General features: G+C 48.3%; 1 protein-coding gene across 1 annotated transcript; it reads right to left on the reverse strand.

The window, feature by feature from the left end:
• Positions 1 to 29: 29 nt before the first annotated feature.
• On the reverse strand, positions 30 to 21570 carry LOC145861737 (EH domain-binding protein 1). The gene is made up of 4 exons (XM_082964940.1): positions 21416 to 21570; positions 17297 to 17370; positions 1742 to 1856; positions 30 to 1267 (listed from the first exon to the last, which is right to left on the reverse strand). Exons 1-4 carry the CDS (start codon positions 21487 to 21489, stop codon positions 1177 to 1179), a joined length of 354 nt encoding a protein of 117 aa, XP_082821066.1. The 5' UTR covers positions 21490 to 21570; the 3' UTR covers positions 30 to 1176.
• Between the last annotated feature and the right edge of the window lie 3823 nt (positions 21571 to 25393).

Below are 25393 nucleotides of genomic sequence, written 5' to 3' on the forward strand. Positions count from 1 at the left end.
CCCCCCTACCCTTCCTCCGTTCCTCCCCCCTTATCCCCGCCTCAGCTCCGCTCCTTACCCCCCTACCCTTCCTTCCTCCCTCCCACCTTATCACCGAGCCAGCTCTTCTTCTGCAATGTTGTGTTAACCGCATTCAAGCGAACTAAAAAAAATCATAACAGTTTTTCGGTTTATGAACTGCATCTTGAGATATCTTACCGTTAAAAACATTACACACAGTCAAGTAATAAACATAGCTTGAAAATACTGATATCGTGAATTATACCCTTTTTTTTTTAAAAGTCCAACTGAAACAATAAACGTCAGTACAATATTATTGGCTTTCATCACCAACGTCCCTATAAAACAACCTGTACCTCAACACTACTAGAAAGGAATCTCTGTCTCCAAGCTCCTCAACATTCAGACATTCTGCCAGAGAAGGCTGTGTGTGTCTGACATGAAATGTTCAGGACTCAGGTAAAACTCCACATAGGCTACAACCAGGACATGATTATTTCAGATTTCAATCCCTCCCTTGGTAGGTTTCCACTGGGCTGTATATGCCATCATTTATATGTATATTAAATACAAGTACCTTGCTTGATAAAGCAACAATAACAAAATAAAACATTAGTGTATTGTATAAGCAGGACACATTTCCATGTCAGTATAAAGCTGGTTCAAGACATCATGGGGGCCCATCCTCACAGAGCCTTTAGCCCTCCCAAATGGCTCCCTGTTTCCTATATAGTGAGGGGCTCTGGTCAAAAGTAGTGCCCTTTATATGGAATAGGGTTGCATTTAGGATGCAGGCTTTTAGTTTAGCAGTAAAACCATCACAGCCCTGGACCAAAAAAACAACGACTGGATTTCAATTTCAGGTTCAAATAAACATAAAATACAGCTTTCTCAAATAGTCAATATAATAATAATAATGTCAATATAATGGTTTATTAATAACAATATGTCAATATAATGGTATATTAATAACAATTACAATAATAATAGTCAATATAATAATAATACAATTCTTGTATCGATCAAACAAATATTATAGCCTATATCTGTGTCTCAAAAGGCACTCTATTCCCTATATAGTGCACTATGTTGCCCTGGTCAAAGTAATATATAGGACATAGGGTGTCATTTGGGACATAGACTATATATGTGTTTGTGTGTGAAATGAAATGACAATCATTGAAGGACACACTTCTCTTCCTTCTTGGCCATCTTGCCTTTGTTCTGCTCTAGGGTTCTCTCCAGGTGTTCATCTTCCTCCTCCGCCCTGCGGAACACAGCCAGGTCAAAGGTTACAGGTCAGGGGTTAGAGATCAGGAGGTCACATGATACAGGAGGGAGACAGGTAGAGGTACAGCAGACACAGGACTGTACACAGAGGCTGGGTGCCATGGCAACGGTCGCCATGCCACCTGTGAATGGAGCGGCGACACACCAGGAGAGCAGATTTGACCTTTAACCCCCTGCAGCATGTCACCCTATTGGCTGATATCAGTCTCTCTTTATGGTTGTGTGTGCACGTGAGTTTCTGTGCGTGTGACTGTGTGTGTGAGAGAGAGTGAAAATGTGTGCGTGTTTGTGTATGTGTGTGTATCTGTGTGTGTGAGAGAGAGTGAAAATGTGTGCGTGTTTGTGTGTGTGTATCTGTGTGTGAGAGTGAAAATGTGTGCGTGTTTGTATCTGTGTGTGAGAGTGAAAATGTGTGCGTGTTTGTGTGTGTGTGTGTGTGTGTGAGACGTACTGTTTCTCCTGTGCATCGAGGTCTCTGACCAGCGCGTCTCGTTTGTTGACCAGTATGACCAGTTCATCCAGCAGCAGCTGCTCTCTTCTCTTCTGAGCCTCTGTCTTCTGCCAGTCTGGAGAGGAGAGAGAAGATTACCACCTACTACTACTACAATACTACTACAGTACTGCTCTTCTGAGCCACTGTCTTCTGCCAGCCTGGAGAGGAGAGAGAAGATTAGCACCTACTACTACTATAATACTACTACAATACTACTACAGTACTGCTCTTCAGAGCCTCTGTCTTCTGCCAGTCTGGAGAGGAGAGAGAAGATTACCACCTACTACTACTACAGTACTACTACAATACTACTACAGTACTGCTCTTCAGAGCCTCTGTCTTCTGCCAGTCTGGAGAGGAGAGAGAAGATTACCACCTACTACTACTACAGTACTACTACAGTACTGCTCTTCTGAGCCTCTGTCTTCTGCCAGTCTGGAGAGGAGAGAGAAGATTACCACCTACTACTACTACAATACTACTACAGTACTGCTCTTCTGAGCCACTGTCTTCTGCCAGCCTGGAGAGGAGAGAGAAGATTAGCACCTACTACTACTATAATACTACTACAATACTACTACAGTACTGCTCTTCAGAGCCTCTGTCTTCTGCCAGTCTGGAGAGGAGAGAGAAGATTACCACCTACTACTACTACTATAATACTACTACAATACTACTACAGTACTGCTCTTCTGAGCCTCTGTCTTCTGCCAGTCTGGAGAGGAGAAGAGAGACAACAGCTCTCTTCAACAATATGTTGTTGTTGTTCTACTACTGATACTACTACTACTATTGATACTACTACTACTATTGATACTACTACTACTATTGATACTCCTACTACTATTTATACTACTACTGATACTACTACTACTACTGATACTACTACTGATACTACAACTACTACTACTACTGATACTACTACTACTACTGACACTACTACTACTACTACTACTGATACTACTATCACTAGTGATACTACTACTACTACTGATACTACTACTACTACTACTGATACTACTACTACTACTACTACTGACACTACTACTACTACTACTGATACTACTATCACTAGTGATACTACTACTACTACAACCACTGATACTACTACTACAACCACTGATACTACTACTACAACCACTGATATTACTACTACCACCACTGATATTACTACTACCACCACTGATATTACTACTACCACCACCACAACCACTGATACTACTACTACCATTGATACTACTACTACTACTGATACTACTACTACAACCACTGATACTACTACCACAACCACTGATACTACTACTACTACTGATACTACAACTATCACAACTGATACTACTACCACTACTACCACTGATACTACTACCACCACTACTACTACTACTACCATTACCACTACTACTACTGATACTACTACTACTGATACTACTACCGATACTACTACCATTACCACCACCACTACTACTACTAATACTGATACCACTACCGATACTACTACCACCACCACTAATACTGATACCACTATCACCACTAATACTGATACCACTACCAATACTACTACCACTACTACAACCACTTATACTACTACTACAACCACTGATACTACTACCACCACTACCACCACCAACACTACTACCACCAATACCACTACCACTACTACTGATACCACTACCACCACCACCACTACTACCATCACTACCGATACTACTACCACAACCACTGATACTATCACTACCAATACTACTACTGATACCACTACTACTACCACAACCACTGATACTACTACTACAACCACTGATACTACTACTACTGATACTACTACCACTACTACAACAACCACGGATACTACTACTACTGATACTACCACCACCACTACTACAACAGTACTCCTGTCTCATCTTCCTGTCTCTCTCTCACATTTCCAAGTGTCTAAATAAAAGTCAAAATAGCAACAGCGACTAGAGAAGAACAAAAGGCCTAAATACAATGAATAAGTCACAAAGGTTCCCTGAGTCCTCTCCTCCAGTTCACCTAGCTAGCAGCTCCCAGGCCAACCAGGAAGGGGCCCACAGAGGCCAGATGCGACCCCATTCCAATCCCCTCTCCCTGCCTCCCCCTGGAGGAACCATGTCCGCGGGAGTGCCCTCTCTCTGGGGCTCAGATATCCGCCTTCCTGGCGCGTGGCATCACCAGCTTCAGATCCACCCAACACCAGGGTAGATAGATCCAAACCCCTAACCCCATCATATCTGCATATCTACCCAACACCAGGGTAGATGGATCCAAACCCCTAACCCCATCATATCTGCATATCTACCCAACACCAGGGTAGATGGATCCAAACCCCTAACCCCATCATATCTGCATATCTACCCAACACCAGGGTAGATGGATCCAAACCCCTAACCCCATCATATCTGCATATCTACCCAACACCAGGGTAGATAGATCCAAACCCCTAACCCCATCATATCTACCCAACACCAGGGTAGATGGATCCAAACCCCTAACCCCATCATATCTGCATATCTACCCAACACCAGGGTAGATAGATCCAAACCCCTAACATCTACCCAACACCAGGGTAGATAGATCCAAACCTCTAACCCCATCATATCTACCCAACACCAGGGTAGATAGATCCAAACCCCTAACCCCATCATATCTACCCAACACCAGGGTAGAAGGATCCAAACCCCATCATATCTGCATATCTACCCAACACCAGGGTAGGTAGATCCAAAACACCTAACTACATCGTATATGCATATCTACCCAACACCAGGGTATATACACTGCTCAAAAAAATAAAGGGAACACTTAAACAACACAGTGTAACTCCAAGTCAATCACACTTCTGTGAAATCAAACTGTCCACTTAAGAAGCAATACTGATTGACAATAAATTTCACATGCTGTTGTGCAAATGGTATAGACAACAGGTGGAAATTATAGACAATTAGCAAGACACCCCCAATAAAGGAGTGGTTCTGCAGGTGGGGACCACAGACCACTTCTCAGTTCCTATGCTTCCTGGCTGATGTTTTGGTCACTTTTGAATGCTGGCGGTGCTTTCACTCTAGTGGTAGCATGAGACGGAGTCTACAACCCACACAAGTGGCTCAGGTAGTGCAGCTCATCCAGGATGGCACATCAATGCGAGCTGTGGCAAGAAGGTTTGCTGTGTCTGTCAGCGTAGTGTCCAGAGCATGGAGGCGCTACCAGGAGACAGGCCAGTACATCAGGAGACGTGGAGGAGGCCGTAGGAGGGCAACAACCCAGCAGCAGGACCGCTACCTCCGCCTTTGTGCAAGGAGGAGCAGGAGGAGCACTGCCAGAGCCCTGCAAAATGACCTCCAGCAGGCCACAAATGTGCATGTGTCTGCTCAAACGGTCAGAAACAGACTCCATGAGGGTGGTATGAGGGCCCGACGTCCACAGGTGGGGGTTGTGCTTACAGCCCAACACCGTGCAGGACGTTTGGCATTTGCCAGAGAACACCAAGATTGGCAAATTCGCCACTGGCGCCCTGTGCTCTTCACAGATGAAAGCAGGTTCACACTGAGCACGTGACAGACGTGACAGAGTCTGGAGACGCTGTGGAGAACGTTCTGCTGCTTGCAACATCCTCCAGCATGACCGGTTTGGCGGTGGGTCAGTCATGGTGTGGGGTGGAATTTCTTTGTGGGGCCGCACAGCCCTCCATGTGCTCGCCAGAGGTAGCCTGACTGCCATTAGGTACCGAGATGAGATCCTCAGACCCCTTGTGAGACCATATGCTGGTGCGGTTGGCCCTGGGTTCCTCCTAATGCAAGACACTGCTAGACCTCATGTGAGTGGAGTGTGTCAGCAGTTCCTGCAAGAGGAAGGCATTGATGCTATGGACTGGCCCGCCCATTCCCCAGACCTGAATCCAATTGAGCACATCTGGGACATCATGTCTCGCTCCATCCACCAACGCCACGTTGCACCAGACTGTCCAGGAGTTGGCGGATGCTTTAGTCCAGGTCTGGGAGGAGATCCCTCAGGAGACCATCTGCCACCTCATCAGGAGCATGCCCAGGCGTTGTAGGGAGGTCATACAGGCACGTGGAGGCCACACACACTACTGAGCCTCATTTTGACTTGTTTTAAGGACATTGCATCAAAGTTGGATCAGCCTGTAGTGTGGTTTTCCACTTTAATTTTGAGTGTGACTCCAAATCCAGACCTCCATGGGTTGATAAACTGGATTTCCATTGATTATTTTTGTGTGATTTTGTTGTCAGCACATTCAACTATGTAAAGAAAAAAGTATTTAATAAGATTATTTCATTCATTCAGATCTAGGATGTGTTATTTTAGTGTTCCCTTTATTTTTTTGAGCAGTATATTTTAATCCCACCATGCTTCTCAGAGTAGGAGTGCTGACATAGGATCAGTTTAGCCTTTTAAATCCTAATGAATAAGAGGAGGGATCTGATCCTAGATCAGCACTCTTACTCAGAGAAGCTTTGTGAATATGTGCTACCACAGATAAACTCTCTTGAGGAGAGAACATGTCTCGTATTATTAAAAAAGAAAAATACTTCAGTCCCATTAATCACACAGTTAGGGCCGGAAAAAGAACACAAAAAAAGTAGCATTTTGGGGCCAAACACTGGAGTGAAATGTGGGGGGTAGAAATGTTGTGTTATAGTGGGCGGTGTTGGCCCTCTAACAGACAGTTAGTAGTCAGAGAGTTGTACAGCGTCATGTGACACATCTGGTTCAACACCTTTACAGCCATTCATATTTAAACACCTATTGATTTGAGAAGAAAAGGAATGTTGGAAAATGTCAGGCACTAAAATAAGTGCTCTGCATGCTTTATTAAAAAAATATATATTTCCCCTCTGGTTCGTCAAGTTGCACCGGCCTGTCATGTGTGTGTGTGTGTGTGTGTGTGTGTGTGTGTGTGTGTGTGCTCCATGCTGGGCCCAGTGTGTTTGTCCCCCTGTACGGTCTGCTCTCTCTTCATTGGTCCAGCCACTCTTTGAAGTCGACCACAGTGCGAAATGAGCAGAGTCTCATTATCTGGCCCCGCTACTCTCTCGCTCTCTCTGTTTCTCTCTCTTTCTTTCTCTTCTTCTGACCGTTTCTCTCTCTCTCAGGCACTAAACTACTCTCCTCTTCAGAGAGGTTGGTCATTAGTGTTTACCAGGGACTAATACCAATATGCCAAACATGGTTTTGATGTTTAAATGAAAGACCATTGAAATGTCAAAAGGAGTAGACTACTCACTAAACTCACACAATGTGATGGAAAGTTGTCAGCTTCAAAATATACTTATTCCAAATAGAAAAGGTTATTCCTCCTTTGCCACACCTCCACTATCCCACAATTCCCCTGCACAAAGGTCTGCCCACAGACGGGGGAAAAAGTATCCAAAGCGGAGTTATAAAAAAAAAAAATCCCTCCTTTTCTGTCCCTCCCTCTCAACTGCTCTCTCTCTCTTTTCTACTTCCTTTCCCCTACTCTATATCCCTCTTTCCCCTCCCTCCCTCTTTCCTCTCCCCTCTTCTTGAGCCAAGAAGCCAAAGTTCCAACCCGCCAGGGGGATGCGGAAGCATGGAGCTGTCAATCAAAGCTGTGGTAGGTCCCGCCCCCCTCATTAGAAAGGTAAACAATAGAGGGACGATGACAGACATGGCCGCGCAAACGAGAGGGTAGAGAGCAGGGGTGAGTGTCTGTGTGCGCGAGAGAAAGTTTGTGTGTGTATGTGTGTGAGAAAGAGAGTGAGTGTGTGTGAGAAAGAGAGTGAGTGTGTGTGAGAGTGCGTGTAACCAGAAACCTGCGGTAAAAAAACCCCGCAGCCACTCATGGAAGTTACCCCCTCCCTACTTCCAACCCCGAAAGAGGGAGGAGTGAGAGAAAGCCAGTGTTCACACACACACACACACTCTCTCTCGCTCTTCTGTTTCACCCTCTCTCTCTCTTTCTCTCGCTCTTGTGTTTCACCCTCTCTCTCTCTCTCTCCTGTTTTACCCTCTCTCTTCTGTTTCACCCTCTCTCTCTCTTTCTCTCGCTCTTGTGTTTCACCCTCTCTCTCTCTCTCTCCTGTTTTACCCTCTCTCTTCTGTTTCACCCTCTATCTCTCTTTCTCTTGTGTTTCACCCTCTCTCTCTCTCTCTCTCGTTTCACCTCTCTCTCTCTCTCTCTCTCTCTCTCTCTCTCTCTCTTGTGTTTCACCCTCTATCTCTCTCTCTCTTGTGTTTCACCCTCTCAACGGTAACCATGTGAATCTGCACAAGACACAGAAGAATGCGCCGATTCAAATCCCCATGACCCCCACCCTTCCAATGCTCAATTTATTCAGGAGACCCAAACTGCTCCGAAGACCCCTTTCTCAGAACAGGACGGGGGAGAATGAGTATGTTTGTGTTCTGGGCTTAAAATTTAGGTCCAACACATTTACCAGCACACACATACCCACAAACTAGCACTGATGAATCCCCAGATTGATAAAAACGTTGACATTTTACAGAGTAGTCAGCGAGTGATGTCTGGGGACGTCCCTTACTTCCACAGATCTCTCTTTAGTTGTGTTCTGTCGTTTGGTGGAATGGCCCCCAAGAGATAGCTTTGGCCAGGGGCCAACTGGAGTCAGGACACAAAGGCTGAGTCCCAAATGGAAACCTAATCCTGCCCATAGGGCGCTAATCCAAGGTAGTGCACTATGAAAGGAATAGGGTGCCATTTTGGACATTTGTAGTTACTGTGAAGTTACCTGCACCTTGTCTAGGACTAGTTACAGCTGCTTGACTAGCTGTATAGACAGCACCTCGTCTAGGACTAGTTACAGCTGTTTGACCAACTGTATAGACAGCACCTCGTCTAGGACTAGTTACAGCTGTTTGACTAGCTGTATAGACGGCACCTTGTCTAGGACTAGTTACAGCTGCTTGACTAGCTGTATAGACAGCACCTCGTCTAGGACTAGTTACAGCTGTTTGACCAACTGTATAGACAGCAACTCGTCTAGGACTAGTTACAGCTGTTTGACTAGCTGTATAGACGGCACCTTGTCTAGGACTAGTTACAGCTGCTTGACTAGCTGTATAGACAGCACCTCGTCTAGGACTAGTTACAGCTGTTTGACTAGCTGTATAGACAGCACCTCGTCTAGGACTAGTTACAGCTGTTTGACTAGCTGTATAGACAGCACCTCGTCTAGGACTAGTTACAGCTGTTTGACTAGCTGTATAGACAGCACCTCGTCTAGGACTAGTTACAGCTGTTTGACTAGCTGTATAGACAGCACCTCGTCTAGGACTAGTTACAGCTGTTTGACTAGCTGTATAGACAGCACCTCGTCTAGGACTAGTTACAGCTGCTTGACTAGCTGTATAGACAGCACCTCGTCTAGGACTAGTTACAGCTGTTTGACTAGCTGTATAGACAGCACCTCGTCTAGGACTAGTTACAGCTGCTTGACTAGCTGTATAGACAGCACCTCGTCTAGGACTAGTTACAGCGCTTGACTAGCTGTATCAGTAGTAGTATATCTATTTTATACAAAGCGTGTGTATGAGTAGGTGTGTGTGTGTGACATTATATTTGCGTGTATGTCTGTGTGTGTCATTATGTGTGTGTGTGTGTGTGTGTGTCATTATGTGTGTGTGTGTGTGTGTGTCATTATGTGTTTGTGTGTGTGTGTGTGTGTGCATTGTCACCCAACCCCTAGCTTATCTCCAGTTCCAGTCAACTTGCGATCCTGAAAGAGTTAGCAACATCATCAAAGGGAGCCCGTGTGACAGGATTCCACACACACACACACACACACACACACACACACACACACACACACACACACACACACACACACACACACACACACAACTAATTAATCCAGGGCTACAGCACCGCGGCCTTAGATCTGCAACAAAGCCCAAATAGATTTACACATGGGGGGAGTAGAAGAGGGGAGGGAGAGAGGGAGAGAGAGAGAGAGAGAGTGAGAGGGGTAGATGGTGAGGAGGGAGGAGAGAGAGGGAGGGAGGGAGGGAGGGAGGGAGGGGGAGGGAGGGAGGGAGGGAGGGAGGGAGAGGGGTAGATGGAGAGGGAGAGAGCGAGAAAGAGAGATGGAGAGAGAGGGAGAGAGAGAAAGAGAGATGGAGAGAGAGAAAGAGAGAGAGAGGGAGGGGAGAGGGGTAGATGGTGAGAGAGAGAAAGAGAGAGAGAGGGAGGGAGGGAGAGGGGTAGATGGTGAGAGAGAGGGAGAGAGCGAGAAAGAGAGATGAGAGAGAGAGATGGAGAGAGAGGGAGAGAGAGAAAGAGCGAGAGAGATGGTGAGAGAGAGGAGTTGATGGTGAGAGAGAGAGGGAGAGAGAGAGAGAGAGGGCGAGAGAGAAAGAGAGAGAAAGAGAGAGATGGTGAGAGAGAGGGGTAGATGGTGAGAGAGAGAGGGGTAGATGGTGAGAGAGAGGGAGAGATGGTGAGAGAGAGAGGGGTAGATGGTGAGAGAGAGGGAGAGATGGTGAGAGAGAGAGGGGTAGATGGTGAGAGAGAGGGAGAGATGGTGTGAGAGGGGAAGAGAGAGATGGTGAGAGAGAGAGGGGTAGATGGTGAGAGAGAGGGAGAGAGAGGGGGAGGGGGAGGGAGAGATGGTGTGAGAGAGAGGGGTAGATGGTGAGAGAGGTAGATGGTGAGAGAGAGGGGGAGAGAGGGGGAGGGAGAGATGGTGTGAGAGGGGAAGAGAGAGATGGTCAGAGAGAGAGGGGTAGATGGTGAGAGAGAGAGGGGTAGATGGTCAGAGAGAGAGAGAGAGAGTGAGAGGGGTAGATGGTGAGAGGGAGAGAGAGAGAGGGGAGGGAGGGAGGGAGGGAGGGAGGGAGGGAGGGAGGGAGGGAGGGAGGGAGGAAGGGAGGGAGGGAGAGGGGTAGATGGAGAGGGAGAGAGCGAGAAAGAGAGATGGAGAGAGAGGGAGAGAGAGAAAGAGAGATGGAGAGAGAGAGAGAGGGAGGGAGAGGGGTAGATGGTGAGAGAGAGGGAGAGAGAGAAAGAGAGAGAGAGGGAGGGAGGGAGAGGGGTAGATGGTGAGAGAGAGGGAGAGAGCGAGAAAGAGAGATGAGAGAGAGAGATGGAGAGAGAGGGAGAGAGAGAAAGAGCGAGAGAGATGGTGAGAGAGAGGAGTTGATGGTGAGAGAGAGAGGGAGAGAGAGAGAGAGAGAGGGGTAGATGGTGAGAGAGAGAGGGCGAGAGAGAAAGAGAGAGATGGTGAGAGAGAGGGGTAGATGGTGAGAGAGAGAGGGGTAGATGGTGAGAGAGAGGGAGAGATGGTGTGAGAGGGGAAGAGAGAGATGGTCAGAGAGAGAGGGGTAGATGGTGAGAGAGAGAGGGAGAGATGGTGAGAGAGAGGGAGAGAGAGGGGGAGGGAGAGATGGTGTGAGAGAGAGGGGTAGATGGTCAGAGAGAGAGGGGTAGATGGTGAGAGAGGTAGATGGTGAGAGAGAGGGGGAGAGAGGGGGAGGGAGAGATGGTGTGAGAGGGGAAGAGAGAGATGGTCAGAGAGAGAGGGGTAGATGGTGAGAGAGAGAGAGAGAGAGGGGGGATAAACTACTGCATAGGATTACATATTGATTTTGAACATATAAAAAAGCTTATCATATCAAACCGTAACAAGAAAAGTGTGGGACCTGGCTCTGCATAAATCCCTTTAGAGACACTTTACCACACACACCCTCCGAGCCAGCCAAGTCACACGGTGTGTACGGAGAGGGGAGAGAAAGGTGTGTGTGTGTGTGGTGTGAGGTGTGTGTGTGGTGTGAGGTGTGTGTGTGGTGTGTGTGTGTGTGTGTAAACAGTAAGCAGATAAAGAGAGCACAGTAGATCAATTTGGTTGCAAGGAGATGAGAGCGTGGATTACAGATGGTGTGTGTTTGTAAGACTGTCTGTAAGCACTTTGGTGTGTGTACGTACCATTATATGTATGTGTGTTTAAAAGTGTGTGTGTGTGTGTGTGTGTGAGGGAGATGAGAGCCTGGCATACAGATGGTATTTTCACAGCCTGGCAGCAGACCAGGCAGACACAAGGAGGATCCTCTCTATCACCCTACATGTCTTTAAACAACATCAGGGCCTGTTTTATATACTCTCTCTTTCTCCCCCTCTCCTTCTCCTCTTCTCTCTTTTTCCTCCCCCTCTCTCCTTCTCCTCCCCTCTCCTCCTCCTCTCTCTTTTTTCTCCCCTCTCTCCTTCTCCTTCCCCTCCTCTCTCTTTTTTCTCCCCTCTCTCCTTCTCCTTCTCTTCCTCTCTCTTTTTTCTCCCCTCTCTCCCTCCTCTAGGTGTTCTGTGATAGGGTCCAGTCCCCTGATCTTTAGGTTCCATTCTGTCCCTGATAAATCTTCAACTCTTACCAACTACTGACAGATCAATAACAGTATGGATCATAGACTGACAGTTCAATAACAGTATGGATCATAGACTGACAGTTCAATAACAGTATGGATCATAGACTGACAGTTCAATAACAGTATGGATCATAGACTGACAGTTCAATAACAGTATGGATCATAGACTGACAGCTCAATAACAGTATGGATCATAGACTGACAGTTCACAGCTCAATAACAGTATGGATCATAGACTGACAGCTCAATAACAGTATGGATCATAGACTGACAGCTCACAGCTCAATAACAGTATGGATCATAGACTGACAGTTCAATAACAGTATGGATCATAGACTGACAGATCAATAACAGTATGGATCATAGACTGACAGATCAATAACAGTATGGATCATAGACTGACAGTTCAATAACAGTATGGATCATAGACTGACAGCTCAATAACAGTATGGATCATAGACTGACAGATCAATAACAGTATGGATCATAGACTGACAGTTCACAGCTCAATAACAGTATGGATCATAGGACTGACAGTTCAATAACAGTATGGATCATAGACTGACAGCTCAATAACAGTATGGATCATAGACTGACAGATCAATAACAGTATGGATCATAGACTGACAGTTCACAGCTCAATAACAGTATGGATCATAGACTGACAGTTCAATAACAGTATGGATCATAGACTGACAGCTCAATAACAGTATGGATCATAGACTGAGAGTTCAATAACAGTATGGATCATAAACTGACAGTTCACAGCTCAATAACAGTATGGATCATAGACAGACAGTTAAATAACAGTATGGATCATAGACTGACAGTTCAATAACAGTATGGATCATAGACTGACAGATCAATAACAGTATTGATCATAGACTGACAGTTCACAGCTCAATAACAGTATGGATCATAGACAGACAGTTCAATAACAGTATGGATCATAGACTGACAGTTCAATAACAGTATGGATCATAGACTGACAGATCAATAACAGTATTGATCATAGACTGACAGTTCACAGCTCAATAACAGTATGGATCATAGACAGACAGTTCAATAACAGTATGGATCATAGACTGACAGCTCAATAACAGTATGGATCATAGACTGACAGTTCAATAACAGTATGGATCATAGACTGACAGTTCAATAACAGTATGAATCATAGACTGACAGTTCAATAACAGTATGGATCATAGGACTGACAGCTCAATAACAGTATGGATCATAGACTGACAGATCAATAACAGTATGGATCATAGACTGACAGATCAATAACAGTATGGATCATAGACTGGATGGTATGGAAGCACACATTCTCCCACTATGCTGTGAGGCATCAGAATAAGTGGATATGCTGCTGGCTAACTGTATCAGTTTAATCATGTGAGAGGGTGTGAGTGTGACTGGTATGTATAAGCATGAGTGTGTGAGAGTGTGTGAGAGTGTGTATATATCTCTTCAAGTGTGTATATCTGTGTCGTTCACTGGTTTGATTACTCCAACGCAAGCGTCTCTCTGTCATCGACTGGCATGGACGTGTGTGTGTGCGCGAGTGTGTGTGTGTGTGTGAGAGAGCGAGAGTGTGTGTGTGTGTCTATCTCTGCAAGTCTCTCTGTCATCGGCTGGCCAACCAAATCAGCAATTACCTGCAAGCCACGCCATGCCATGCAGCCCAGCCATCACTCAATGGACCTGGCCAACCACCAAATAACAGCGGACACACACTCTCTTCCCTCACACACTATCTTTCTAGCAGAACTATCTGTACCGGGCCTGTGAAAGGTAGAGCATGATGAATGTTAAGTAGATCCCTGAGGAAGGAGAAGAGGAGAGGGGAATGGAGAGAGAGGAGTGGAGAGTATAGAGGAGTGGAGAGAGAGAGAGAGAGAGAGAGAGAGGAGAAGAGAGAGAGGAGAAGAGGAGTGGGGAGAGAGGAGTGGAGAGAGTAAAGGGAGTGGAGAGGAGAGTGTGGAGAGAGAGCAGTGGAGAGGAGAGGAGAGAGAGGAGAGGATAGAGGAGTGGAGAGAAAGAGTGGAGAGGAGTAGAGATAGAGGAGTGGAGAGAGAGGAGAAGAGAAGAGGAGAAGAGGAGTGGGGAGAGAGGGTAGTGGAGAGGAGTGGCTTGTCCCACCTCTAGGCTTGTCCCATCTCTCCAGGACCATGATCTGGCTTGTCCCACCTCTCCAGGACCATGGTCTAGGCATGTCCCATCTCTCCAGGACCATGGCCTGGCTTGTCCCACCTCTCCAGGACCATGGTCTAGGCTTGTCCCACCTCTCCAGGACCATGATCCGGCTTGTCCCACCTCTCCAGGACCATGATCTGGCTTGTCCCACCTCTCCAGGACCATGGTCTAGGCTTGTCCCATCTCTCCAGGACCATGGCCTGGCTTGTCCCACCTCTCCAGGACCATGATCTGGCTTGTCCCACCTCTCCAGGACCATGGCCTGGCTTGTCCCACCTCTCCAGGACCATGGTCTAGGCTTGTCCCACCTCTCCAGGACCATGGCCTGGCTTGTCCCACCTCTCCAGGACCATGGCCTGGCTTGTCCCACCTCTCCAGGACCATGGCCTGGCTTGTCCCACCTCTCCAGGACCATGATCTAGGCTTGTCCCACCTCTCCAGGACCATGGCCTGGCTTGTCCCACCTCTCCAGGACCATGGTCTAGGCTTGTCCCATCTCTCCAGGACCATGGCCTGGCTTGTCCCACCTCTCCAGGACCATGATCTGGCTTGTCCCACCTCTCCAGGACCATGGCCTAGCTTGTCCCACCTCTCCAGGACCATGGTCTAGGCTTGTCCCATCTCTCCAGGACCATGGTCTAGGCTTGTCCCACCTCTCCAGGACCATGGTCTAGGCTTGTCCCATCTCTCCAGGACCATGATCTAGCTTGTCCCACCTCTCCAGGACCATGATCTAGCTTGTCCCACCTCTCCAGGACCATGGTCTAGGCTTGTCCCACCTCTCCAGGACCATGGTCTAGGCTTGTCCCATCTCTCCAGGACCATGGTCTAGGCTTGTCCCATCTCTCCAGGACCATGGCCTAGCTTGTCCCACCTCTCCAGGACCATGGCCTAGCTTGTCCCACCTCTCCAGGACCATGGTCTAGCTTGTCCCACCTCTCCAGGACCATGGCCTAGCTTGTCCCACCTCTCCAGGACCATGGCCTAGCTTGTCCCACCTCTCCAGGACCATGGTCTAGCTTGTCCCACCTCTCCAGGACCATGATCTAGGCTTGTCTAGGCTTGGTTTATACTCACACACACCTGTGTGCAAAGGATTCATCCTCTCACAGTGCATAGCCTGCAAATGGCCATCAAACTCCTATTGTGCTCTTAGAAAACAACGACTGTGTGTTATTGTATCATGACGTTTTATGTCAATTATGTTTTACAGATTACTATGCTTTAATTTTTACATTTGTATTCCTTATCCCCATGTGACCATGTGTTGTGACCATGTGACCATGTGTTGTGACCACGTGTTGTGACCATGTGACCATGTGTTGTGACCATGTGTTGTGACCATGTGTTGTGACCATGTGTTGTGACCATGTGGAAAAGGCACTTAGAACAATGTAATCAAATGTAAAGTTCAGAGCAGGTTTGTCTAGTGTCATGGCCAGGTGTCTTTGCCAGGTGCCTTTGCCAGGTGCCTTTGCCAGGTGCCTTTGCCAGGTGCCTTTGCCAGGTGCCTTTGCCAGGTGTCTTTGCCAGGTGCCTTTGCCAGGTGTCTTTGCCAGGTGTCTTTGCCAGGTGCCTTTGCCAGGTGCCTTTGCCAGGTGCCTTTGCCAGGTGCCTTTGCCAGGTGTCTTTGCCAGGTGTCTTTGCCAGGTGTCTTTGCCAGGTGTCTTTGCCAGGTGCCTTTGCCAGGTGTCTTTGCCAGGTGCCTTTGCCAGGTGTCTTTGCCAGGTGCCTTTGCCAGGTGTCTTTGCCAGGTGTCTTTGCCAGGTGCCTTTGCCAGGTGCCTTTGCCAGGTGTCTTTGCCAGGTGTCTTTGCCAGGTGTCTTTGCCAGCTGCCTTTGCCAGGTGTCTTTGCCAGGTGTATTTGCCAGGTGCCTTTACCAGGTGTCTTTGTCAGGTGTTTTTGCCAGGTGTCTGACTGCATTACCTGTTGCTTCCCTCTCTAAATACAGAAATACAGGCTGGCTGGTGTGTGGCAGACAAGAGCAATCAATCCCTAACCAGGATCTGTTCCTACTCTCTTGCTCCTGCTCGGCTATGCATGTCTGTCTACTCCACACACACACTCCCCCCTCCTCCCTACACACACCTGCCCAGTCCCTTCCACCGCCACCAGCTAATTACAATTGATTTAATATGGATCAGGTTGCTTATCAGGTGGAGAAAGAAATTACCATGGCCGATGCAGAGGTGCAGGCAGGTCAACATTGAATGGAGAAATCAATTTGCATTGATTGTCAAAAGGTTCATTTTTCACAAAGAGGACACAGTGAAAGGGATTAAACTTGGGTTTCGGCTCGACAACTTTGATACCACACAACAGTGGTGCTTTTCAGACGGTACCAGAACACACAACAACCTACCTGGATAACGTAGCTACTAGCTAGCTGGCTTTTAATCCTCCATGTCAGTCAGCAGGGCTAGATTTCAAACCAGGGTGTTGATAATGGTATTCAGGCCTAGTATGGCTGTTAGATAGCACTGATCACACAGCATCAGTCCAGATCTCCTGGCTGAGGAGGATCCTCCTAGTAACCACCTAGCAACCTGTGGTTAGGATCCTGGCTGAGGAGGATCCTCCTAGTAACCACCTAGCAACCTGTGGTTAGGATCCTGGCTGAGGAGGATCCTCCTAGTAACCACCTAGCAACCTGTGGTTAGGATCCTGACTGCAAGGAAGTACTATTATTCAGAGCAAGATTGATTAATAGCCAGTGTACCAGTAGATAGCAGTAAAATCACAACCCATAAAGGTACAGGTAATGAATTTGAAGTATTTCTCCACATTTCCACTTTCCTACTTAAACATACCCACCCTCTCTAATCGTCTCTTCCCTCCCCCTCCCTCCTCCCTCCCCCTCCCTCCTCCCCACCCGCTCAACCCCCTGGCCTAACTTCACCCGTCATAAGAGCATGTTCTAAATGACCAAAGGGTAAATGTCTTACCCTCGATGGCCATCATGGCTCTCAGCTCTCTGTTGAGCAGCTCGAAGCGTCGCTCCAGATCGTGCTCCTTCTCCCTGTGGCAGTAAGTTGGAACAAAGTTCATCAATATGTTAATGACTAAATCATTAAGCACTTAGAAGAAGTCTGCAATAAACATCGATTCAGCCAGTCGGCTGGACCTTCTCCCTTCTCTCCACACATTAATCTACTGCAAATATCTGATACACAAACATACCCCAACCCGGGGCCCTGCCTGGGCTGGTCTGCTAAAACCCTGTGTGTGGGTGAGAGGGGGACAGAGAGGGAGAGAGAGTGAAAGAGAGGGAGAGAAAGAAATGGAGGGAGGGAAAGAGAAAGAGGGAGTGACAGACAGAAGTAGGGGGAAAGAAAGCGAAGGAGAGACATGGAGAGACAGGAAAAAGGAGAGGAGGTGAGGGACATGCAGAGAGATGGAGAGACAGGGAAAAGGAGAGGAGGGACATGCAGAGAGATGGAGAGACAGGGAAAAGGAGAGGAGGGACATGCAGAGAGATGGAGAGACAGGGAAAAGGAGAGGAGGGACATGCAGAGAGATGGAGAGACAGGGAAAAAGAGAGGAGGGACATGCAGAGAGATGGAGAGACAGGGAAAAGGAGAGGAGGGACATGCAGAGAGATGGAGAGACAGGGAAAAGGAGAGGAGGGACATGCAGAGAGATGGAGAGACAGGGAAAAAGAGAGGAGGGACATGCAGAGAGATGGAGAGACAGGGAAAAGGAGAGGAGGGACATGCAGAGAGATGGAGAGACAGGGAAAAGGAGAGGAGGGACATGCAGAGAGATGGAGAGACAGGGAAAAGGAGAGGAGAGACATGCAGAGAGATGGAGAGACAGGGAAAAGGAGAGGAGGGACATGCAGAGAGATGGAGAGACAGGGAAAAGGAGAGGAGGGACATGCAGAGAGATGGAGAGACAGGGAAAAGGAGAGGAGGGACATGCAGAGAGATGGAGAGACAGGGAAAAGGAGAGGAGAGACAGGGAGAGAGATGGACAGGGAAAAGGAGAGGGGACGGAACCAAACAGAACAGGAGGGTGTGGCGGTATGAGGTGTGTGTGTGGAGGGGTAATGTCTGGGCGGTAGGGGTAATGTCTGAGCGGTAGGGGGGGGTAATGTCTGGGTGGTAGGGGTAATGTCTGAGCGGTAGGGGTAATGTCTGAGCGATAGGGGGGTAATGTCTGGGCGGTAGGGGGGTAATGTCTGGACGGTAGGGGGGTAATGTCTGGGCGGTAGGGGGGTAATGTCTGGGCGGTAGGGGGGGATAATGTCTGGGCGGTAGGGGGGGATAATGTCTGGGCGGTAGGGGGGATAATGTCTGGGCGGTAGGGGGGATAATGTCTGGGCGGTAGGGGGGATAATGTCTGGGCGGTAGGGGGATAATGTTTGGGCGGTAGAGGGGGTAATGTCTGGGCAGTAGGGGGGTAATGTCTGGGCGGAGGGGGGGTAATGTCTGGGCGGTAGGGGGGGTAATGTCTGGGCGGAGGGGGGGTAATGTCTGGGCGGAGGGGGGGTAATGTCTGGGCGGTAGGGGGGTAATGTCTGGGCGGCAGGGGGGGGTAATGTCTGGGCGGTAGGGGGGTAATGTCTGGGCGGAGGGGGGGTAATGTCTGGGCGGAGGGGGGGTAATGTCTGGGCGGTAGGGGGGGTAATGTCTGGGCGGTAGGGGGGGTAATGTCTGGGCGGTAGGGGGGGTAATGTCTGGGCGGTAGGGGGGGATAATGTCTGGGCGGTAGGGGGGTAATGTCTGGGCAGTAGGGCTACAAATTTAATTCCCCTTCTTTCAGATGGTTTAGAAAACGAGCTAATTTTCCCCATAATAGAATTTGTCCTTCAGAGGCGCTTTTCTGCCACAAAGAAAGAAATGAAAGAGGTAGTAATCAGACCCTCTATCAATTGGCCACTTTAAACACCCTCCCCGCTCTCTCCCTCCCTCTCTCTCTCTCACACCATATAATGTGATTATATGAATACTTCAGTCTCTTGTTCTCTCTGGCCCTTTGAAATCCTGCGAGGGAGGAAGAAATGAAAAGGAGAGAGAGAGAGAGAGAGAGAGAGAGAGAGAGAGAGAGAGAGAGAGAGAGAGAGAGAGAGAATGAAAAGGAGAGCAGTGTTTCCACCTGTCCACCTAGTGGCTGAGTGACCGCACAAAGCTTGTGTCATAAATGGCACTACTTTTGACCAGGACCCACACAGAATCCCATAGGGCCCTGGTCAAAAGTAGTGCACTACATAGGGAATAGTGCGCCATTTGGAAATGTAGCTAAAGAGAAAGGCATTATGATGCAACGTTGAGATGATCGCTAGGTTCTTATTGGTTTAATATTGACATGCAAATCACAGGAATAAACAGCACCAGAATGGATTATGGACATGAACAGGTTTACAACACACAGATCACAGGGTAAAGCAGTTGTGTGATGCTTTGAGTGGTTTAAAAATACATGTCTGTGTATTGGGAACTGGGAACACACAGACAGAATACATGTCTGTGTATTGGATAGTCAGACACAATGGAGAATGAGAGAGAAAGAGATTAGTGTTAGGGGGACTTACAGTAGAGAGGGTTAGGGGAACTTACAGTAGAGGGGGTTAGGGGAACTTACAGTCGAGGGGGTTATGGGAACTTACAGTAGAGATGGTTAGGGGAACTTACAGTAGAGATGGTTAGGGGAACTTACAGTAGAGATGGTTAGGGGACTTACAGTAGAGAGGGTTAGGGGAACTTACATTAGAGGGGGTTAAGGGAACTTACAGTCGAGGGGGTTAGGGGCACTTACAGTCGAGGGGGTTAGGGGAACTTACAGTAGAGGGGGTTAGGGGAACTTACAGTAGAGAGGGTTAGGGGAACTTACAGTAGAGAGGGTTAGGGGAACTTACAGTAGAGAGGGTTAGGGGAACTTACAGTCGAGGGGGTTAGGGGCACTTACAGTCGAGGGGGTTAGGGGAACTTACAGTAGAGAGGGTTAGGGGAACTTACAGTAGAGCTGGTTAGGGGACTTACAGTAGAGAGGGTTAGGGGAACTTACATTAGAGGGGGTTAAGGGAACTTACAGTCGAGGGGGTTAGGGGCACTTACAGTCAAGGGGGTTAGGGGAACTTACAGTAGGGGGCTTAGGGGAACTTACAGTAGAGGGGGTTAGGGGAACTTACAGTAGAGAGGGTTAGGGGGACTTACAGTCGAGAGGGTTAGGGGAACTTACAGTCGAGGGGGTTAGGGGAACTTACAGTAGAGAGGGTTAGGGGAACTTACAGTCGAGGGGGTTAGGGGAACTTACAGTAGAGAGGGTTAGGGGAACTTACAGTCGAGGGGTTTAGGGGAACTTACAATCGAGGGGGTTAGGGGAACTTACAGTAGAGAGGGTTAGGGGAACTTACAGTCGAGGGGGTTAGAGGAACTTACAGTAGAGGGGGTTAGGGGGACTTACAGTAGAGGGGGTTAGGGGGACTTACAGTAGAGGGGGTTAGGGGGACTTACAGTTGAGAGGGTTAGGGGAACTTACAGTAGAGGGGGTTAGGGGAACTTACAGTAGAGGGGGTTGGGGAACTTACAGTAGAGGGGGTTAGGGGAACTTTCAGTCGAGGGGGTTAAGGGAACTTACAGTCGAGGGGGTTAAGGGAACTTACAGTAGAGAGATTTAGGGACATACAGTAGAGAGAGTTAGGGGACATACAGTAGAGAGAGTTAGGGGACTTACAGTAGAGAGATTTAGGGGACCTTACAGTCGAGGGGGTTAGGGGAACTTTCAGTCGAGGGGGGTTAAGGGAACTTACAGTCGAGGGGGTTAAGGGGACTTGCAGTAGAGAGATTTAGGGGACTTACAGTAGAGAGAGTTAGGGGACATACAGTAGAGAGAGTTAGGGGACTTACAGTAGAGAGAGTTAGGGGACTTACAGTAGAGAGAGTTAGGGGACTTACAGCAGAGAGAGTTAGGGGACTTACAGTAGAGAGAGTTAGGGGACTTACAGTAGAGAGAGTTAGGGGACTTACAGCAGAGAGAGTTAGGGGACTTACAGTAGAGAGAGTTAGGGGACTTACAGTAGAGAGAGTTAGGGGACTTACAGCAGAGAGAGTTAGGGGACTTACAGTAGAGAGAGTTGGTTCTGTCTCCTGATCAGGGCGTTCTTCTTGTTGACCAACATGAACCACTCCTGCATCATGGCCTCTTCCTCTTCCTTACTGTTCCCTGGAACACAACGGATCCATTAAACACATGGAACAACCCACACCAAATGTATTACCTAACAACCACATAACATAACCACCTAACAACTACCTAACAACTACCTAACAACCACCTAACAACCACCTAACAACCCCCTAACAACCCCCTAACAATCCCCTAACAATCCCCTAACAACCACCTAACAATCACCTAACAATCACAGCTCACAGCTACTGCAGATATATGCACTTTACATGATGAGGTATGACGCTAAACACACACACACCCCTCACACACACACACACACACCCCTCACACACACACACACACACACACACACACCCCTCACACACACACACACACCCCCCTCACACACACACACACACACACACACACACCCCTCTCTCACACACACACACACACACACACACACACACACACACACACACACACACACACACACACACACACCCCTCACACACACACCACCCACACACACTCCCCTCACACACACACACTCCCCTCACACACACACACACACCCCTCACACACACACACACCCCTCACACACACACACCCCCCTCACACACACACACCCCCCTCACACACACACACACCCCTCTCTCACACACACACACCCCTCACACACACACACACACCCCTCTCACACACACACACACCCCCCTCTCACACACACACACCCCTCTCACACACACACACCCCTCTCACACACAACACACACACACACACACACACACACACACACACACACACACACACACACACACACACACACACACACGTACCTCTCTCACACACGTACCTCTCTCACACATGCACCTCTCTCACACACGCAGCTCTCTCTCACATTGTCACCTCAAGCCAGAAAAGAGGGATTGTTCCTCTGCCTGTGAAGGACATAAGAACCAGTGTCCTGTGTGTATCTGTCTCTGACGTGCGGCCCAGACCAGACGTAGCTATGCCATTTCATTTAACAGAAAAAAAGACCACAACGAGGGGATTTAAGAACGGGCTCCGTGGATTACTGTAGTCAACTTTGAAATGGACGACACAGGGGGCTGCATCCAAGATAGCACCCTATTCCCTACATACTGCACTTCTTTTCACCAGATCCCCCATAGGGAATAGGGTGCCATTTAGGGCGAGTCGGTAGCTCTGAGGGGATAAAGGCAGATTCCTCTGGCAGGTCATTGTGACTCCAGACAGTCCAATAAAACAACCACATCATAATGGGAATATTAAGCCTGTGTGACATTGTGACGAGGCGAGGCGGACGGGAAGACGAGAGAGAGGGATTAGAGAACAAACCATTCTCCCTCCAGCCACACAGTCAGAGAGGGGCAGAACGGAGGGAGGGGGGGATGAAGAGAGAGGGTTGAGAGAGAGGTAAAGAGGGTTGAGAGAGAGGTAGAGAGGGTTGAGAGAGAGAGAGGGTTGAGAGAGAGGGAGGGTTGAGAGAGAGGGAGGGTTTGGAGAGAGGGATGGAGATTTGGAGGGAGAGGAGGGTTAAGAGAGGAATGGAAAGAGGGAGAAAAGGGATAGAAGGGATGAGGGAGAGGAAGGATGGAGAGGAGGCATGGAGAAGGGAAGAGAGAAGAAAGAAGGAAGGAGAGATAGAGGGAGAGGAGGCATGGAGAGGGGAAGGGAGAAGAAAGAAGGAAGGAGAGATGGAGGGAGAGGAGGCATGGAGAGGGGAAGGGAGAAGAAAGAAGGAAGGAGTGATGGAGGGAGAGGAGGCATGGAGAGGGGAAGGAGAAGAAAGAAGGAAGGAGAGATAGAGGGAGAGGAGGGATGGAGAGGGGAAGGGAGAAGAAAGAAGGAAGGAGAGATAGAGGGAGAGGAGGCATGGAGAGGGGAAGGGAGAAGAAAGAAGGAAGGAGAGATGGAGGGAGAGGAGGCATGGAGAGGGGAAGGGAGAAGAAAGAAGGAAGGAGAGATGGAGGGAGAGGAGGCATGGAGAGGGGAAGGGAGAAGAAAGAAGAGATGGAGGGAGAGGAGGCATGGAGAGGGGAAGGGAGAAGAAAGAAGGAAGGAGAGATAGAGGGAGAGGAGGCGTGAAGGGAGAAGAAAGAAGGAAGGAGTGATGGAGGGAGAGGAGGCATGGAGAGGGGAAGGGAGAAGAAAGAAGGAAGGAGAGATAGAGGGAGAGGAGGCATGGAGAGGGGAAGGGAGAAGAAAGAAGGAAGGAGAGATAGAGGGAGAGGAGGCATGGAGAGGGGAAGGGAGAAGAAAGAAGGAAGGAGAGATGGAGGGAGAGGAGGCATGGAGAGGGGAAGGAGAAGAAAGAAGGAAGGAGAGATAGAGGGAGAGGAGGCATGGAGAGGGGAAGGGAGAAGAAAGAAGGAAGGATGAGATAGAGGGAGAGGAGGCATGGAGAGGGGAAGGGAGAAGAAAGAAGGAAGGAGAGATAGAGGGAGAGGAGGCATGGAGAGGGGAAGGGAGAAGAAAGAAGGAAGGAGAGATAGAGGGAGAGGAGGCATGGAGAGGGGAAGGGAGAAGAAAGAAGGCAGGAGAGATGGAAGGTGGTCCAGGGGGCCAAACAGCTGTTTGTGTCCCCCCCTCTCCCCAGCCAATAGGAGATGAACTTTGACCCCATGTCACTCCTGACACTTGCAGAACATTTGACCCCCAGATGAATCTAGAACTGGAACCTTCAGAAGCTGTTTTGGGAACTCTAGAACCTGTAATAATGAATTCTGTTCAATAGAGGACTTTTACTGCATCATGGAAACAAACAGACAGGTGTGTTTAACAATATACTAATATAAACTACATCATTGTAATGTTTCTGTTATAAACAATGAATAGCAAGGAGAGTGAAAGTACACAAATGATAGGTAGATGAATCTCCTGTACTATGATGTACAGTGTGTGTGTGTAAGCAGCTGGTTGTGTGTGTGTAGCACGGTAGAGCTGTCATGATGAGTTTGGGCCAGCAGCAGGTTCAACACCGTCGGCCAGGGAGTTTTCATGGTTCCTCTCTGTTCTGAATGGAACACTGGCCAAGATCACCATCTAATCTGGCTGTAGAGGCTAGCACACACACACACACACACACACACACACACACACACACACACACACACACACACACACACACACACACACACACACACACACACACACACACACACACACACACACACACACACACACACACACACACACACACACACACACACACACACACACACACACACACACGTATGAATTGCACTATAAGTCTGTCTGGTGCTTGGAGAGTTTTCCTAACAGACAAATGAAACCTTCATTAATAAAAGGAATAGAAACCCGCTCCACTCTGACATGTCATGTGACCAGAGGAGATCCCTGTGTTCAGCACAATCATGTTATACAGCAGACTGATATCCTGGATCTGAAACCTGATCCAGAAATGTGAATTTCACCAGCAATGAAAGCAGCTGTCTGAGGATGGAGCCGAACCATCTGACATCAGAAGAAAAGGACTTTGATGAGAAAGATTTAAATAAAGATGAAATCCAGGCACGTCACATGATCAAGCAAAACACAGGGCCCTAGATATCACACATCTCTCTCATTCCTGTATCTAATGTCCCTGGAGGTGAGGCAGAACGAAGAAGCAAAACACAGGGCCCTAGATATCACACATCTCTCTCATTCCTGTATCTAATGTCCCTGGAGGTGAGGCAGAACGAAGAAGCAAAACACAGGGCCCTAGATATCACACATCTCTCTCATTCCTGTATCTAATGTCCCTGGAGGTGAGGCAGAACGAAGAAGCAAAACACAGGGCCCTAGATATCACACATCTCTCTCATTCCTGTATCTAATGTCCCTGGAGCTGAGGCAGAACGAAGAAGCAAAACACAGGGCCCTAGATATCACACATCTCTCTC

The sequence above is a fragment of the Salmo salar genome, chromosome 18 (assembly GCF_965601325.2).
Source record: "Salmo salar chromosome 18, fSalSal1, whole genome shotgun sequence".
Lineage (NCBI taxonomy): Eukaryota > Metazoa > Chordata > Actinopteri > Salmoniformes > Salmonidae > Salmo > Salmo salar.